The 14,062-nt window shown below is 40.7% G+C and overlaps 1 protein-coding gene across 2 annotated transcripts in view; it reads right to left on the bottom strand.

Annotated features, from left to right (window-relative positions):
- Positions 1 to 1,261: 1,261 nt before the first annotated feature.
- The window catches only part of dennd2b (DENN domain containing 2B), a 47,984-nt gene continuing 35,183 nt past the window's right edge, over positions 1,262 to 14,062 (bottom strand). For both annotated transcript variants that reach the window (XM_019886900.1, XM_019886899.1), the window contains exons 13-20: positions 13,540 to 13,680; positions 13,221 to 13,369; positions 6,762 to 6,939; positions 4,287 to 4,328; positions 4,050 to 4,161; positions 2,614 to 2,853; positions 1,965 to 2,051; positions 1,262 to 1,634 (exon numbers count right to left, since the gene is read on the bottom strand). In XM_019886900.1, coding sequence (XP_019742459.1) covers positions 1,600 to 1,634; positions 1,965 to 2,051; positions 2,614 to 2,853; positions 4,050 to 4,161; positions 4,287 to 4,328; positions 6,762 to 6,939; positions 13,221 to 13,369; positions 13,540 to 13,680 — 984 coding nt within the window. In that variant the 3' untranslated portion in view covers positions 1,262 to 1,599. The remainder of the gene's footprint in view (positions 1,635 to 1,964; positions 2,052 to 2,613; positions 2,854 to 4,049; positions 4,162 to 4,286; positions 4,329 to 6,761; positions 6,940 to 13,220; positions 13,370 to 13,539; positions 13,681 to 14,062) is intronic.

Genomic DNA, 14,062 nt, shown 5'->3' with positions numbered 1-14,062 from the left:
AAAGACAGCTGAGATAGGCTCCAGCACGCTTGTGACCCTAGTGAGGATGAACGGATTGGAAAATGGATGGATGGATTGGCTAACAAGTGAATCATTTCCAAACTTTTACTATACTGAAAATAGAGAAGAACATCCATCCATCTATTTTTAGATCCGCTTATCTTCACAAGGGTCGTGGGGGGTGCTGGAGCCTATCACAGCTGTCTTCAGGCAGTAGGCGGGGGACACCCTGAACGGATGCCAGCCAATCACAGGGCACACAAAGACGAACAACCATCCACGCTCACACTCACACCTAGGGACAATTTAGAGTGTTCAATCAGCCTGCCACGCATGTTTTTGGAATGTGGGAGGAAACCGGACTACACGGAGAAAACCCACGCAGGCCCGGGGAGAACATGCAAACTCCACACAGGGAGGCCGGAGCTGAAATTGAACCCGGTACCTCTGCACTCTGAGGTTGACGCGCGTACCACTGGAGCACTGGGCCACCCTAGAGACGAACATGAACCAACATAATATAATTTACCATTTTGACCACTTTAACACTCACATCTTCATGATTAAAAGCATCACTCTTCCCATGAGGTTTAGAATTTTTGCTTTATTTCACACTTTCTTTCTCCTTTTCTCCACTACACTGGGATAATTCTGCTTTATTTTCCTCCCAACTGCGCGAACAAGTTGATTTTGCAGGCATGTTTCTGACTCAAGTCTGCACATGCATGTAAGATGGTATAGTCCATTGCATGAGAAAAGGAGTCGAAATGCGTAAACTGGATGATGCATTTTAATATGTTCGTTAGCATGTAACTCAAGACTAAAACTGCCTTAATTCCAATAAACATAATTTTTTTTTTAGGAGACATTGGAAATCCGAGGCCCACAGGACACCACCTTTGATTGCCTAACGGTATGATCGACCCTGGGTTGATAGTAACACAACAGTAGTTGCACATAGTGATTCCATGTTACTTGGAGTGAAGAGTTAATTGCAGACAAGCAAAGGAAAAGAACCATGTCAGCCCGAGTCAACGGCGAACTAATGAGAGCATGGCAGTGACAGCCAACAGTGATGAGACCAGACATAATTAGGTTAACCTAGCTGCTGTTAGACTTACCGGGCCTGATGGGATCTCTGCAGTGGCCTCAGTGGATGCTGGGCGTAACCTGCTTCTTCTCTTTGGGACACTCAAATGATTATTTAGAGGGGATAACTGAAGATAGAGATTAAGTTATAAGTATAACATGCGATTCTGAATTGTTTTCATCATTTAATTTTTTTTTTTTATTGAAAGATTGCAAAATGTGTTTACAGTTCACCGTCTTGATGCATTTTGATTCTGATGCTTCTGTCTTGAACTGATGCAGCATTGGAAGCATACAAACTGTACATTTTATGCCACTGTCGTGTCACATACACTCTTTACAAAAACACCAGTGGTTTCCGAGTAGCCCGACTTCTGTGTACAATCCTGCCATGGCTATAGTTCATGGCCAGCTCACTGTGACATCTGTACTGTACAAGTTTACACACAATAACGCGGATCACGATGCAAAGATGCAGGAAGAAAGGCTTGAAATCGGCACGCGGCCATCTCAGTTTTTCTTGTGGAGAAACTTCATTTTGTTTCCTGAAAAAGTCCAAACAAATCAAGAGTAATTAATAATGATGTAAGACGAATTAAGTCATCTCAACAGCCCACTTGCAAAATACGTGATTATGATTATGATCACTATTTGAAGGTGGATACTCTCCCATCCAATTTGTATCATTAGGGTCATGGGTGAGTTGGAGGCTATCCACAGGTGGCCTCCACAGTCAACTGCAGGACACATCTCGACAAACAACCACTCACATTCACAATCACACCTCGTGTACGAGCAGTTTGTTTTGAATTGACATACTATTGCATGTATTTGAGATGCACTCATTCTTTTAAAAAGGCCTTCAGAAACCTCACCGAGGCCTTTGAGGAACTTGTTAACACCACTCTGCTCCGTGTCCGGCAGCTCCTCCAGGTACTGATCCACCCTCTGCTCAAACAGACCTGTCACGGTATTGCCACTAGGGGTCAGTACTAGTGCAGCGGTAAGCATTGCAGCGGAAGCACAAAGGAGGTCAACACCAAGTGGGAACATGAATAGCAGTTTCACAATTCAGCACACTAGGACGGACACTACAGAATCTTTTTTTTCTTCCACTTACTACCTTCCACTACTGTAAGACAGCAATGCCCACTAGTAGGACAACTCTGGCATACTAGTAGGAGAACATGCCTCAGATACTCCTCCTAGTGATGCAAAACTGCACAAGTTGACTTTCTGTGTGTTACCTGTACTACTAGTGAAGCACTAGATATCTAACTGGTACAATGTTGTCATTAGTAATACCAGTCGTAAGCAGTTGTCAACTCATTGTATGACAAAGGGACAATAGTAGAATAACTACTTATGTCTTACTAATCGTATTTTTTTTTCCTCCACTCGAGCCACTTTTGGTTGGTTATCCTTGATATTGAATCAATACTAATGAGGATACTAGCGCAGGAATCTCAAGCAATAAATGGTCAAACGGCTTTCCAAATGTGACAAACTGAGAGTCTAGCGTACCTTTGGCACGTGTCTTCCTCAACTCTCGATCTTGAATGAAGCCTGCGAACATCTGCGACTCCATAAAGACACCCAGGAAGCGGCGGATACTCTTGGAGGCCACCGATTTGCGGAAGGCTTCTCTCTGGAAAAGGCGCTCGCCGCGTTCGTTCTGGGTGATGAATAGAGAGTAGTGGCCGATGGTCTCCAGGAAGAAGCGAATGAAAGCCTCTGACACCAAACTGTTTAAAGAGTTGTACTCTGCAAACACACAAAAGGGGAAAATAACTTTGGATGGCAGGTTGACACATGTGAAAGGAAAGAATGGGTCTTTTAGTAGCTCGAGAGTAGCCTCTCCTTAAGGAGAAACAGAAGTTTGGCTCAACCGGGCAATAAAATGCACCCACTGCTCTTGACAGCGCAATGCAGACTGAGGGACGCAGCTCGTAAACTCTCCGCCCACTGAGCCTAAAACTAATGAACAAGTGATCTCAATTAATCAACACTGCATGTTTGTCATTATCCCACTATCTCATCATGCTCACAGAGGTGCACGGCCTCACGCATTTCGCCAGAGTCTACCCAAGGTCAACGTTTGACAGTTTGCTACCTTTCAGAGACAGTTTACTGTTATGATTACTGTTTTTTTTAAAAAAAATTTTTATCATCGCTGTTTCACTCAAAGTTATTGTTTGTCGTTTTAGGAAACAACCGAACTTGTTCTAGAGTTGTGAAATTGAATCTACTTTACATGAAATCCAGAGAGGTAATTGTGTTTTTTTAAACGCAGTGAATATGACATTAGAAGATAAAGAGGCTAAGCTAAGAACGAATGAAACACCCTGTCCTGAAATAAATATTTTCGTATTATTTTAGTTCGTAAAACCACTTAACATTACATAAATGCTTGCGATAACAATGTTAGAAGTGTCCTGGATGATCTATTATTTATTAGGTTATTAGAATTTATGCACACCCATAATCTCTGACTTCTACAGGTTATAGGTCATATAGGGTGGATCGAGTTTTAAAATAATTTATCTTGGTCTCATCTTTTATTTTGCATAAATATGACATTTGAACAAGGGTGTGTAGACTTTTTATATCCACTGCATATTGTACAGAGTCATGAAATGCATTGTTTTTCAACCTTGTCATTTCTTGAGACGGTGAGTTTGGGGTTTTCGTTCGCTGTAAACTATAATTATTATAATTATACAAAAACAAATAACATCTCTGCACAGTGAATCTATAGAATAAAGTTTTACACAATATTAAAATGTGTTGCTATGTGACTTTATACCATTTGATGTCATTACGCGAAGCGTCATGGAAAGAACAGCAAGCAGTGCAACTTTTTTTTAACTACCGTATACATTTGCATACAGGAGCTGTTGTTCTCCCGAAGACGGAAAGCATCAGTCTCGCCACAGTGAGATAGTTTGTCACTTATTTACCTTCGTCCGACTCGCTGTCTGAGTCCTGACTGATGATGTCGTTCCTCTGCTCCAGCGCTTGTTCGAGAGCTGCTTGAAGTTTCCGCGGCAACAGTGAGGCCTCGTCATCCATCTTTAAACAAACGCATGAAAAGACAAACAGCACAATGGCCGGAGATCAACAACATTTCACAGGATGATTTTCAATATGTTTCACAGCCTTGTGAAAGGTCTACTTCCACGTGTTAAAAGACAAACCTGTCTGATGAAACGGTCAGTTCCGAGGTCCACCATCAATGTCTGACGAGAAGAATTAGACAAGTCAGAAACCAAAAGTATCTCCTCAAAGTTGTTTGCACTCACCAAGGACAACCGAATGACATTGAATGCAAGAGTCCGATCAAAATATCTGCCTTTACAAACGTCAATTGGCAACATGGGGAGCAACGTGGATGTTGAGCAGATGTGGCTGACGGACAGACAAATCCACTATCAGAATATGGCAGCCAAGATTTTAATGCTCTCCACCTGCTTGTTCGCTTGAGTAGTTCAAATAATACATTTCGTAGAATATTTCACTTCCCTGTCCTGAGTAATCTTACGTACTGCTCATTTTCCATGGACGTATATATGGAAGAGAGTATTTTCCCCTGCGCATATAACGCTGTCATAATAATTGCCTCTATAAATTGATGGACTACAATGATGCTTTGAAATATGAGTGCATTTATATCTCAAATCATCTTTTATGATTGAAATGAATGGATATGCCATGAATCCAAGATCCAGACTTAAGGTACCTCCAAAAAAAGCACCCAAAAATGCTGTGATGTGTATTTCAATGAGAAAAAAATAGCACTATATAAAACTGTACATAAATAATATTTTTTTAAAAGCATACAGTAATTACACTCATTGTCACAATGTATTCACTTGAATACTGCATCTTCTGGTGTGCTTGCCTTGGCTACTCAGGGGCAGTATAAAACAACCGAATAAACTGTTCATTGAGACATTATCATGAATCTTGCTTGAGTTTGAGGCAGAACATGCCCAGCTGCAATATGATTGTCTGCTGGATGCAGTCCTGTCTGGATGCAGCAGCCAATTACATTGCAGGAGCAGGTTTCCTGCCGAGAACTCAAGTGGGATTCATAACATCCTAACTCCTCCCTCAGCTTATCAGTACGGCACTAATGCTCCTCGTGATACACGGAGGCTACAGGGTATAGCAATGTGAGTACAGTACTGTAAAAATGTCTGTGTACATGTTGCTGCATCATTTGTTTTCAATCACTCTTTAATGGGACAAAGTACCACAACGCAGATGCTAAATAGCATTAGCATTAAGCTTGTGGACTAAAAGGCTAAGCTATATTGATTTTCAAAAGTCCCCTTTGTCTAATTATCTTATAGGGTATTTTCTTTGCTGTCAAATGTCAAAACAAGTCGAATTTGATCCGACCCGTAAAAGTGTTTTACCATAAGTGAAACGAAAGCTGAGTGAGCAGGGGCCCAAAACGTTTTGGCTGGTGTTCCACTGCCTGAGACACAGTGCCAGCTGGACATCTCTCATACAGCTGCGTTATCTATGTGAAATACTGCATACAATGGGGACTTCAGGTCTAAAAGGGATTTTAATAACTCAGGAACACACAGGTGCCAATTTTATCACATCCAACAGTTGTATTTTAACAAACTCAATACGACCGAGGACACAATGCACTCTAAAAGGACTCAGGTCAAAAAATAAAAAAAAAATTGGGTTAAATTTGGCCCAATTTCTGTGTTTAAAAAAAGGGCCGACCCACACTTGGGTCAATTTGAGCCCAAAATTTGGGGTATTCAGTTTTGACCGATGTTTTCGGGTTAAATGAATTAATATCTTATAGCATTAGGGAACCAACAATTTTAAATTCATATTTATTTTACATAAGTCAGTGATTAATTGGATATTTAAATTGTATTCTGACAAATACCAGGTATCCGCCTAAAAAAACTCACATCATTCAGCTCCTAATGTCTAAATTATGAAGCAGTTAAAAAGCAACGTCATGCTTTTGAAATTATGAAAATGTGTAAAGTATTCACCAAAACAGCGATAAATACAGAAATCCAAATAAAAATGTGTCGACTTGAACATGGTGCACAGCGTGCAGACATATAAACGAGAAGTCGATGGCTGTCATGATCACCAGTCAGACTTGATTGGTTGATTTTTGACCCAACAAAAACATTACAGGCATATAAACCAATAAATGTTTTATTGGTTTTTTTATTAACCAACAATTTGGTTACTTTCATAAGAAATAACCCAGAATTTCAAACAACACAAACAATCCAAAAATTGAGTGATAAATAATAATAACAATAATAATAAAAAATAAGCCAACTGTTTTTCAAGTGTGAATTAACAGCATTTGAACTCAATGTTAAAGTAGATCTTGATAAAAACTTTCAATAAATGTAATAGTTTTCCTGTTTTGACAGATTAATCCATGAAGGTTTAATGGCAGTAAAATGCTAATCTGTGACACACTCAAAAGAATCCTCCACAGTCGCTGAAAATCAAATTAAAAATATATTGGAGTGGGGGGTTTTGGGGGTTAATATAGTACAATTACTGAGTCACTGACATTGAATGGCAATTTATTTTTGATCGGATTCAGGTCAAGGGATACAAATTGTTCCATGAAATCAGTAGAGAGGTGAGGACAAACAGAGAGAACTTACTTCCTCTACAGGCAATTCTTTGAGCTTCGGCAAGGAGCTGGAAAGAAGCCCCACCAGGAAGGGAGTGGGACAGCAGACAATGTCCAACATGGACCCGGGAAGAACAGGAATGAAGGTGTGTTGCCAGGAGAAGGGGTAGAGCAGCGCGACTACGGCGTGCATGCAGCTGGACAGCGTACTGATGGTGGGAGACAAACACGCAATTTCATCACTGCTTTGCAGAGGCTACGCCATAAAACAATTATGAATATGAGTATTTATATTTATATTTATGAGATTTTGTTCGACAACAGGGTAAAGAAAGTTGAGCTACTAATATGCCAAAGTCGTTAAATGTCATTTAGTATTGGAAAACCAGTACTGGTAAGAGTGTGAAAAAAAAACAGACAGTCACCGCTGAATTTGTCGTACATTTAAATGCAGTACAGTTACTCAGAAGAGCTCAAACCTCTGCCAAGGCTAAGGGTGCAAAATTCTGAATTAGCAAACTTTACATGGGAATTATCAAGAATGCACAGGACTTAAAAGGAAAATTGCACAATTGCAGCATAGTTGGATAAAAAATGCTGATTAATCCTTTGCAGAGTCTGACACAGATTCAATTGACTTTTTAGGCTCAGGATATGTGAAGCGGTTAAATCTACTGGGGGCGGGGGAGCGGCAATATAGCATCCAGATAGATACATTTGAGCTTTATGTTATCAGGGACAAAGCAGAGCATTTTAGTTATTATTTTTTTAAATTAAAATATTTGCAAGAGGGCAGCATGTTGGGCGACTGATTAGCACGTCTGCCTCACAGTGCAGAGATCGTGGGTACGATTCCGGCCCCGGCCTTGTTGTGTAGAGTTTGCATGTTCTCCCCGTGCCTGCGTGGGTTTTCTCTCGGTACTCCGGTTTCCTCCCACGTTCCAAAAACATGCATGGTAGGTTAAATGAACCACTATATTGTCCTTAGATATGATTGTAAGCATGAATGGTTGTTCATCTATGTGTGCCCTGCGATTGGCTGGCAACCAGTTCAGGGTTTTCCCCCACCTACTGCCTGAAGACAGCTGGGATAGGCTCGAGCGCACCCGCAACCCTTGTGAGGATGAAGCAGTTTCAGATAATGAATGAATGGATGGGTAATTTACATGATAACTCAACTTTTGTTTGAGGAAGCATTTGCATTTCCATTTAATTCAACCCTTGATTTTTTTTTAATAATTCAAAATGCATTCTATATCTTTTAACATTAAACATCACATAAACATTATATTTTCTACTCCTAATTTAAGAGCAGTAATGTTTCAACATTGAACAACATTTTTTTTAATACCTTTCTAATGCCATGTTTTCTGTTAGATTATTAGACTGTGGCAAGCCAATTTAAAAAAAAAAAATGTACATGTTGCCACACACTTCACACACGGTCCATTTAGTAACTGCTGTAATAAAGTGAAAGACATTTCGTGTGTGAACCCACGTCAAAGCGCACGGATACAGAGGAGTTAGCATGATGAATTATTGAGTCATGACCACTGAACATGCTGCAACAGTTAAATCGGAGCCCTGTTGACGCAAATAGCCCCAAAAATGCAGCAGTTCTGGTCCCCTTTGACAGCTGTGGTATAACATCCAGATCCCAAATAGCAGCCCGTCTTTCTCACGATCCGTCACTTGTTGACAGTGGCTGACCCTCCTCCTCCTCCCCATCCCCTCTCGTCCGCTACATACGGTCCAGTCTGTTTCACAAGAGAGTGAAAATAAACCGTGGGTCCGATCACACACGCACGCACGCACGCACGCACGCACACGAGCACGCGCGCACACACACACACACACACACACACACACACACACACACACATAGCAGAGCACCAACAAATCAGTATGGATCAAGAACAAGACCCGGGATCAAACATGGTATGCAAACACACCCCACTTGAGATACACTTTTAATGAGAAATGTTTCTCTGTGCTCAGTGTCATCAAGAGTCAGCATAAACAAAAGTCGCTCTCTTCTATGTGACTTCACACACGCACACACACACAGCCCAGTGAGACATCATCAATCTGTACTGATAAACCATTATAGTCTGTTCCTATTCACGGCGGCATTTTGGAGTCAAACGACCGGCACTATAATATGATTTTTGACACAGTAAAATGAAATTAAATTGGCGAAAACCCATATCGCATTATTTTCAGTATCTTCAGAATAAACAACAGGCACCACTTGCAGTTTTGTTTTGGCTTGTGGAAGTTTTGATAATACCGAACAGATCCCGTCCCAGGAGGCACTGACGGGGGCACAGATCTTGGTGAGAGTAGCTGCGCCACAGGCTAAACGCAGACACACACACACACACACACACACAACACACCCACACACACACACCCACACACACACACACACACACACACAGACGCGCGCGCGCACACACACACACACACACACACACACACACACGGTGATACCAATGAACTCCCCCATAACACCACCACGCACACTGCTGGGAGAAGATGAACTTGCAGGGAAAACACTCGGCACTAGCAGTGGTTGCCGCTCAAATCTACATAAAGAGAAGACCAACACATACATAATTGTGTCATAAAAACAACAACATGACACTAAACTTCCTGCCGCAAATTAAAAAAAAGGCAGAATAGATGACACCCTGCAAACAATGTTTATAATTACCTATAGATGCCACAAGATGGCAGCAAACACTACTTTTGTCTGACTTGAAACTCCTCAACTCACTTCAACATACCTCCTTCGCACCAAGGTACCACAAGGTGGTGACAAAGCACTACTCTTGTTGAAATAAAGCTCCTAAGTTTTGATAAAAATAGCTTTTTAGCACCAAGATGCCACCAGAGGGTAGCAAAGCCCTTTCTATGTCAATGAAATGCCTCAATTTACTTCAACAAAGCTCCTTGGCAGAAAATTGCCACAAGAGGGCAGCAAAACACTACTTTGTTTCAACATGTCATAAGACATTGCAAAAGTAATACTTTCATTTCTTTGACCTGAGCATAAAAAGTCAAAACATAGTGAGGGATAGGTTCCATAATGGTTGGTTTGTTACATCGGCAGCTGTTGTGAAAGCGCTATATAAATAAAGATGTATTGTCTTGCATTGTATAAAAACTATCCCCATAACCATAAGATGAATTCATGAAATGTCCACTTCCAAATATGCAGAGCTTCAATTGAATTCGTCATTCTTGCAGTTAATTCCCTGTAAGTTCGTGCTGCTCACACTTGAGATTTGCAGCTAATTCTGGTTGCTAGTCCTGCCTCAGTATGCGGATAGTATATATGCAGGAAACATGTGGTCAAAATATATTTTGAGGGATAAAATGAGGCAGTCAAAATCCCGCATTCATGTTCCACAGAGTAAAACTGGCACAACTCCATAAACATCAAAACAAAGCAAAGCAGCACTGTCAGACTTAATTGGCCGAGTAGGAGTATCGTTCCTGCACGTCTAAACTTTTAATGGAACTCTGGTTCGATTTCCTCTTTGGCCTGTTTGTTCAGATCAGCTGATCAAACCAAGCTCATTTACCGTAGGTTGTCTAAATGCAGTTCCAAACAAATGCCGGCACAGTTTATTGTGGTGACAAAGTAATCTGGCCTCCATCCAAACCAGCTGGCATATTAATCAATTGGGTTTGGCTCTAATTGGCATAATGGTGTAAGTATCTACAGGTTGCAAATAGTTGACACTATTTCCTTGTCAAACATGTTTAGCGTGTGGATGGTTAGCGAGACATTTATTTTCATTTATATGTCAGCTAATTTTAGAATTAGCTGACATATAGGAGGTCATGAAAAGAGAGCTACTATTATTTCTTTTTGTACCCATACAGAGGAATAATTTAAATTAGGGTGGCACAATATATGAAAAAAATATCAGCATTGTGAGAATGGCACATTGCAGTCCAGAACGCAAAAGACATGCAAGAAATTAATGTGGAAGTAGTGTATACTTGAATGTAACTTTGACTAATCAGGTGCAACCTTAAATGCACATTGCCATTCAATAGAAAAGAGGAGAACAGTACCTAAGGGCATAACTAACACGAAATTACTGAATTAGATAAGAATACATTTAGAATTTTCTGCATTTAAAAAAAAAAAAAGTCAAAAGATGTTGTTTCTTTAGTTACACGTTGAATATCGCAATATCGCAATTCGTCTCTGTGTGCCCTGCGATTGGCTGGCAACCGGTTCAGGGTGAGGATAAAGGGGTTCAGAAAATAGGTGGATGGATGGATGCATATATAGATACACACACACACACACACACACACACACACACACACACACACACACACACACACACACACACTCTAAATATCCACTGAAGGCTCAGGTCCAAAATTCAAATTCACCGCCCGCACCGCTGATTGGTGTGTGTGTGTGTGTGTGTGTGTGTGTGTGTGTGTGTGTGTGTGTGTGTGTGTGAGATGAGAGGGGCTTTATTTTGTCTCTCTATTTTTCTATTTATGTATACTGTAATTTGGTTCGCCTTCCCTTAATTAACCTGACAACTGAGAGCGTTCGCTTCCATAAGTATACAGCATACAACTTGGATCCAACCTCTGCAAGTTGACTGAGTTTGGCGTGCCAAATGTGACTTTGCTGATGGATAGGAATGTAGGATAACAATGTCGTTCAAAGTGTGTGATATTCCAGTACAATAGTTCCGTGCACCCAGTATGGCTACAAAACAAAGAACTATTGTCCAAGCACTTTTCCTCTCACTGTTTCCCTCTTTTTCTGGATGTCCATTTCTCGAGAAAGACGCATACATCATGGAAGAGCTATTCTGGGAATGAATAACGTCGCAAAACCCCAGAGGGAGAAGCCTTTTTATCATGGCAGCCATTAATGTGGCATTGATGTCAGGGAATAAGAACTCTGCACGTAAGCACGATTACTAATCCAAACAGAGGCCCATTATTCAGCAATTCGACTGACTCTATCGTTAAGACTTGTCGATTTCATAATTACACATAGCTTGTAATTGTATGATGCAGGTTGTGTGACTCATGATGTTATCTCCTCTGACGTTTGGTTTCATGGTTTTGTGTCAACAAGCACACGTGGGCCGCCGGGCACGGCATCAGAAGACAAATGGTGACGGTCGAGCAGCACACAGGAAGTGCATTCCGTCCCCTGCGCAGTCACTGCCCTCACTGATGTTTGTTTAAACTGGCCTCTTTTTGCATGGGGACTCACATCTCCTCCCTTGCCCCCGGCAGTACAAAAACGCCTCACTAGCCTGCGACAAGTCGTCCCTCGAGACCCCTCATGACTTGTTGAGCTTGACTGAGAGAATATGACTGCCGTATTGATCTTTGCTCATCTATTTGAATATGTGACTCCTTCCGGGTTCATGGAGGATGACGGAGGACGTGACAAAGGGATTCGAATGGCATTTGTTTTCCGAGTTGCTGTATTTGTGTCACAATGACGCACATGTTTAACAGTCAAAATGCATTGTGTAATCAGCTCCTTTATCTGGATCTCCACCTCAATTTAACAGCTCTTTCTGGCCCCTGCACCACGCCTCAAAAAAAAAAAATTGTGGCAGTAAGTTATGCGTTTGTGTCACTGTGCTAAATTATTAGCGTCATACACGCGGCAACTTTGTGGTGAAAGGGAATTTTCATTTGTGAGTAACATATCATCGGTCATATTGCATTATTGCCTTAGTCGTTTCTCATGATTTTTGGAAAACAAGTAAAAGCACAATTTTTAAAAATTGTGATATTGGGTCTTATCCCTTCACTTACTTGTTCACCCAAAGGGTAGACGTTTTTGTTGTAATATCGTTCAACAAAACAATGCGTGTTCTAAAAATTGTGTTGTTTCTTGTTTTCCAAAAATATTGAAAAATAACTCAGGCAATTATGCTATGTGGCCGACAAGATGAAAACATTGAGTCTGAAAGACGAAAATTACTTGGAGAAATTGTACTAAAGATTTACAAGAAAGCATCTCCCATTTCCAGTTACTAATATTTTGAAAATTATTCATATCCCCGATAGGCTTTTTCCACCATTCTTGATGATCCAGGTAACTTCTAGCATAATCTATCGCAGCATTTTAATCAATCATACATTTAGCACTTTGTGTATGCCTCTATTGAGGATGGATTGTAATAATTGGACATGGAATAATTTCAACACTAACTAATTTAGAACAGTCAACTCAATACAGTATACATAGCTTGGTGGTTGGCGTCAGTACCATAAGTCACTTACAATTTCATATTAGATTTTTCATATTTTGTTATTGCATTCATATCCAATACTGAAAATGATTTCAAAATATATGCTTCCGATTATGTTTTTATCACATCACAGGGTGATGACAAAGCGTTCCACCTTTTATGCAAAGGTTTAAATCTCTGAAATTGCTTTAAGAGTTTTTGTGAACTACGACAGGGAACCTCACCTGAGTTTATCAGCCACAAAGATGACCCTGCGCTCCAGCAGCAGTGACGCAAAGACCCGAATAACCTGGCGAACACCGAGGCAACCAAACAGGCTGTCAAAGTCCACGTGCTCCAGTCTAGAGTCGGTAGGCCGCCTCAGTTCGATGACCTGAGCAACCACAGAGTTCACATCAAGTTTACAACAAGTGTGCAGAACCAGGCAAGATCACACATGAGAAACTAAAAGAGGCTTTCACCACGTTTCCTTTCAAATGAGAATTACTAAGAGCACTTAATGCATACGATGAAAGTCCTGACATGAACGGGCTCTGTTCTGACCTCATTTCCTGCACCAGGAAGAAAGGTCTTGACTTTGATGAGCTTTCCGGGTGCAGGAAAGGGCGACTCCATCAGGCTCCTCATGAAGGGATACACCAGCGCTGCTGATACGCCTCGCCGCCGCTCGACCTCATCTAAGATCTAAACGACGGTGAGGAAAAGAGTGTGGTATAAATATGGACATTATGGATGGAGGTATCTCTGAATAACACAAAGCCTGCTGCAGTTTGAATGATAATGTTGCTGTCACGACAAAATATGACTTGTTTTGTGTATACTGTATACTGTATCAAAAACAATTCAAATGAATTAATTAATTAAAAAGAATCTACAGAGAACAATAAGGTTGCTTCCTTTACATTTTGCTCCAAGAATTCAATTGCTTGCCCACTGATAAAACAATACCTTTACTTAAAATTAAACAACAGTTGCATATTTGCACATTTATACAATTAGGCCAACTAAAAACAAACTTAAGTTAATGACACAATACAATGGCACCCACTCGATTTTTCAATCTAAA

Source organism: Hippocampus comes, unplaced genomic scaffold (genome assembly GCF_001891065.2).
Source record: "Hippocampus comes isolate QL1 unplaced genomic scaffold, H_comes_QL1_v1.1 scaffold261, whole genome shotgun sequence".
NCBI lineage: Eukaryota > Metazoa > Chordata > Actinopteri > Syngnathiformes > Syngnathidae > Hippocampus > Hippocampus comes.
Note: the sequence above shows the minus strand (reverse complement) of the source record. Positions and strands in the feature narration are given on the sequence as shown.